Below are 5226 nucleotides of genomic sequence, written 5' to 3' on the forward strand. Positions count from 1 at the left end.
AAAAGCCAACAAAACACATCCCTCTACTTTTGTCCCTCCTTTGCAGACAACTTGTTGCAGATCCCCGTGGAACAAGGAACTGGGAGCGTGGGAGCCTCTTTGCAAAGGTTTTATTTTCTTAATACTCTTTCTGCGTTTGGAAGTTGCTTTCTCCGCTGCGATTACTTTTTTTTTTTTCCTCCGCCGTTTTCTTTTTTAAAACATTTTCCCCCTTTTTTGTACCCCCTCCTTTTTCCCCCCCTTTTTTGATTTTTTTTCCCCCCTCCGCGTGGAGCGCGGGAGCTCGCCGGTGGGCTTTCCCGGGCGAAGAAGAGGAGGCTTTCGGCGCTGCCGTCGTTATTCTTCCTCCCTTTTTCCGCGCTCCGCCGGGGGGGTGGGGGGGTGGGGGTTGCCCGGCCGCCCGGTCCAGCTCGGTCCGCGGAGCGGCGGAGGGGTGGAGGGGGAAGGGACGCGCTGTTTGGTCCGGCGGGGAGGGTGGGGGAAAGCTGACGGGAGGACATGCAGGCTCGCTACTCCGTGTCCAGTCCCAACTCCCTAGGAGTGGTGCCGTACCTCGGCGGAGAGCAGAGCTACTACCGGGCCGCTGCAGCGGCGGCCGGCGGGGGCTACACGGCCATGCCGGCCCCGATGAGCATGTACTCCCACCCGGCCCACGAGCAGTACCCGGCCGGCATGGCCCGAGCCTACGGGCCCTACACGCCACCGCCGCAGCCCAAGGATATGGTGAAGCCGCCCTACAGTTACATCGCCCTCATCACCATGGCCATCCAGAACGCTCCCGATAAGAAGATCACCTTGAACGGGATCTACCAGTTCATCATGGAGCGGTTCCCTTTCTACCGGGACAACAAGCAGGGCTGGCAGAACAGCATCCGCCACAACCTCTCCCTCAACGAGTGCTTCGTCAAGGTGCCCCGCGACGACAAGAAGCCCGGCAAGGGCAGCTACTGGACCCTCGACCCCGACTCCTACAACATGTTCGAGAACGGCAGCTTCCTCCGCCGCCGCCGCCGCTTCAAAAAGAAGGACGCCGTCAAGGACAAGGAGGAGAAGGACCGCCTGCACCTCAAGGACCATGCCCCGCCGCGCCCGCCGCCGCCCGCCGCCGCCGCCGAGCCCGAGGGCGGCCCCGCCGGGGGCAGCGCCGCGCCGCCGCCGCCGCCCGTCCGCATCCAGGACATCAAGACGGAGAACGGCACGGCCTCGCCGCCGCAGGCCGTGTCCCCCCCGGGCGCCGCGCCGCCGCTCGGCGCCGTGCCCAAGATCGAGAGCCCCGACAGCAGCAGCAGCCTCTCCAGCGGCGGCAGCCCCCGCAGCACCCTCCCCTCCAGCCGCTCCCTCAGCCTGGAGGCCCCCGAGCCCCCGCCGCCCCCGCCGCCGCCCCCGCCGCCGCCCCACCACCACGGCCCGGGCTTCAGCGTGGACAACATCATGACCTCGCTGCGGGGCTCGCCGCAGGCCGCCGCCGAGCTGGGCGCCGGCCTCCTGGCCCCCGCCGCCGCCGCCCCGCGCACCGGCATCCCGCCCGCGCTGTCCCTCGGGGGATACTCGCCGGGACACAGCTCCGTCTACGGCTCGCCCTGCGGCCAGGCGGCCGCCGGCACCGCCGCCGGCACCTACCACTGCAACATGCAGGCCATGAGCCTGTACGCGGCGGCGGGCGGCGCCGACCGGCCCGGCCACCTGCCCTCCGCGGCCGCCAGCCCCGCCGAGGACCCGCTGCCCGAGTACGCGATGCCCTCGGGCGGCGGCGGCGGCGGCGGCGGCGGCGGGGCGGGGGGCGGCGGCGGCGGGGCGCTGGGGCACGGCGGGCTGGGCGGCGCGGCGGGCGGCCACCAGGAGGGGCACCACCCGCACCCGCACCAGGGCCGCCTGGCCTCCTGGTACCTCAACCAGGCGGCGGCGGCCGCGGCGGCGGCGGCGGCGGCGGCGGCGGGGGAGCTGGGCCCGCTGGCGGGCGCGGCGGGCTACGCGGGGCCGCAGCAGGGCTTCGCCGCCGCCCCGAGAGAGGTGTTCGAGGCGCCGCGGCTCGGGCTGAGCGCCTCGCCGGGCGGCGGCGGCGGAGGAGGCAGCGGGGCAGGGGGCGGCGGCGGCGGCGGCGGGGCGGGGGGCGGCGGGAGCTGTCAGATGGCCTTCCCCGGCAGCCAGCCGCTCTACCGCACCTCCGGGGCCTTCGTCTACGACTGCGGCAAGTTCTGAGCGCGCCCCGTCGCGGGGACACCGCGGGAACTCAGCTCCGCTCCGCACCGAGCCGCCGGCCCTCGCAGCGCCCGCGGAGGGAAGCGGGCGCATCGCGAAAAGCTTTTGTACAGAGACAGCCCCAAAGCATGTCTTGGTTTGTTAAAGGACAGTGTTACTCCAATAACACGTAAGTTTTGTTTTTCTAATTGCTTTGAGAAATACTTTTTTTTCCCGCCCCCCATCCCGCGCTCTTTCCCGTCCCTTAAGGTATTGTCATGCCCCGTGTTTAAAAGGGAGCGAAAAGTCCAGCGTAGAGTACCAGCTTCTTTCCCCCTCCCCTTCCTCTTCTACAAGGACTTGTTTTAAAATGTAAATGGCGACATAGTAATTTATTTTTAATTTGTAGTTGGATGTTGCGGACCAAACGCCAGAAAGTGTTTCCCCCTTTCCTGAAAAGTGACGTTATAATTGACTGAAACGCTGATTTTTTTCACTATATATAAAAAGGGAAACTGTATTAATCTTATTCTATCAATATTTTTCTTTTTTTTTTGTTGAAAATATTCTGAAGGTATTGCATTGTTTGTTTATTAATAAATTACCATTCAGTTGGAATGATCCTTTACACGTCTGTATATTTTAATGCTTTCATTTAGAGAGAGAGAAAGAAAGAGAGGGAAAAGGGATTTCATAACTAACTTTGTCGCTGGAACAGCTTGTTCCCCTCCGCACAAATTCCAAAGACCATTTAGGAACTGCCAGGTCGAAAAATCCCTTTTCAGTCTCTTCTGCAATATGTTCCACTTAGTCAGCTCTCCTTATCCGCTAGGAAAAAAATACTTTCCCATGGCAGCTCTGAGTTGGCAAATAAACAAACACGTTTTCTTAGCAATTAATGGCAAGACCTGGAAACATTTGACCAGACACAGTAGTATGGCGACATTAGGTTGTTTTAAATGATATGCTTATGTAAGGATATATTAAGTGATAACTCCGAGGTAGAAGTGCATGCACTAGATTCCAGACCATGTGTAACTGTATATGTCGAGCTATCGATCGCTCTGTGTGTGTTTCGAATGTATTTATATCTAAGATTTACATATGTACCTATATTTAAAGAAGGATTACGTATTTATTTATAGTTTCATATACGTATTGCATATTTTTCTAAACTCCAGTGTATAGCAGATGCCAAATAATCTGTAGTACGTGTACTCTTAAATATAATGCTAGCATATAAATTACTGCTTCTTAGAAGTGATGGCAAAGCATGCAATCGCATCAGTGAAGCCGCTTCTGTAACACATAAAGTTCTATTTTATTTCGGGGCCGAGGGGCAAGAGTAGTAGTGTTAAAGGGTACTTGTACAGTCTACCCATACACCTTTACAGCTCTGCATTACTCCTGTCCTTCAGGGACTTCACTGGTCTGCCTCTCAATTGCTCGGACAGATTATTTTTCAAATATTTTGTGGGGGCGAATTTTTCTTATATAGTTGCTTGGGTGCTGTTTTGGTTTGGTTTTTCTTTCTTTCTTTTTCTTTTTTCTTTTTTCTTTTTTTTTTTATTTCCTCTCCTTACCTTCCTCAGTTTTCCTCAAATCGGAAAAAAAAAATATATATTACCAGGGTAGCAAATGAGTGCTGCACAGACTGGCACCTTGTCAGATCAAGAATTCTACCTTCTGGAAAATTTACTATTAAGAAACTACGGTCAGTGGGGATCACCTTCCCCTTTTGTAAGTAACCACCAAAATGCAATAAATCCATTAACTTAAAAGAACCGGCCTTGTCAGTCAGACTTGGAAATAAGTTTATTTGATTACAGACATTTAAGGCCTAAAATCTGCTTTCAAGATAATACAGTTTCCTATCAGAATCTCTTATCTAAAGGCAACACTTAACAGTAATTGCTGTTGCATTGTTAAGGGTTACGCTGTAAATAAATACAAAGGTATTTACAGTTCAACCTTATTACCTCGCTTTTGAGCTGTGCTTCCTTCCAAAGCAATAGTCCCATGTTTAGAAAACACCTCCAGCAGATGAACCGGGGGGAATGAACCGGGGGGAGTGTGTCATCTTAGAACGCGTGGGCTTAGAACACGTTTATTTAAGTATGGCGTAGTCTTTGCTTTTTCGTGCTAGTACCTCTACGAAGATTACCGGGTGCCTTATTTACATTTATTTGTTTGCTGAGTTGGGTAAGGGAACCTTAAACGCTCCATCGCTCAGTTGTGGTAAAGCTGATGAGGAGGACGAGCAAAGCTGAGCGCCTTCGCTCCTGGGACATAATTTCTGCTCCCCGTTTTTCACCAGTAAAGGGAAACAAAATGTTACGTATTCTCGGTGGGGCTCGCTTTCAGCTCCGCACCGTCCCTCTCCCGGTACCGAGCGGGGGCAGCGAACTGGCGGCTCCCGCCCACCGCCGCCTCCTTGGGAGCGGGGCTGCAGCGCCGGAGGCACGGCGGGGCTCTCGCTGCCTTACGCCCCCGCTCCCTCTCGCTGCAGAGGGGACCCTCGGCGGGGCAGCTCCCTCTGCCTTGGCGTATGCGTTTGCCAGCGGGGTGGCTGCATAATAAGCCCATTCCTGCCCCCCGTCATGTATTAAAAATAAAATTTAAAGAAGGCAGAGGGTAGAGGCGATTGAGCCTATTTGCCTGTTATTTTTATTGCGATCAGGCGCCGGCTTTCCTGTAGTTTGGGTTTTCTCAGCGGTCTGCAGCGGTAGGGTGTTTGTGGCGAAAATAAATAGTGGGGAGCGCAGTTGTCAGCCCGGCTTGTTTAATAACCCGTTGCATTGTCAGTGGTGCTGCTCGGCTGGGGAAGCTGGGGGGCCGTGCGAGGCTTGAACAAGTGCCGTGTGTAATTACTGCTAATGCTCGGGGCGGTGCGCGGCCCTCTGCCGCGGGGCGGCCGCGCAACTTGCGCTGCCCGTGGCCCTGGCTGCGAAAGGGCGGGCGGTGCGGGCTCGGCGGGCCGGGAGGGCGGCTCGCACTCGGGGACGGGGCACAGGGAAACTTCCCTCTCGGCCGCAGGTAGGTCGTGTC

At 56.7% G+C, this 5226-nt stretch overlaps 1 protein-coding gene across 1 annotated transcript; it reads left to right on the forward strand.

Annotated features, from left to right (window-relative positions):
- Positions 1-498: 498 nt before the first annotated feature.
- On the forward strand, positions 499-2753 carry FOXC1 (forkhead box C1). The gene has a single exon (XM_059478786.1). The coding sequence runs from the start codon at positions 499-501 to the stop codon at positions 2197-2199; it is 1701 nt and encodes a 566-aa protein (XP_059334769.1). The 3' UTR covers positions 2200-2753.
- The last annotated feature ends 2473 nt before the right edge of the window (positions 2754-5226 follow it).

Source organism: Ammospiza nelsoni, chromosome 1 (genome assembly GCF_027579445.1).
Source record: "Ammospiza nelsoni isolate bAmmNel1 chromosome 1, bAmmNel1.pri, whole genome shotgun sequence".
Classification (NCBI taxonomy): Eukaryota; Metazoa; Chordata; class Aves; order Passeriformes; family Passerellidae; genus Ammospiza; species Ammospiza nelsoni.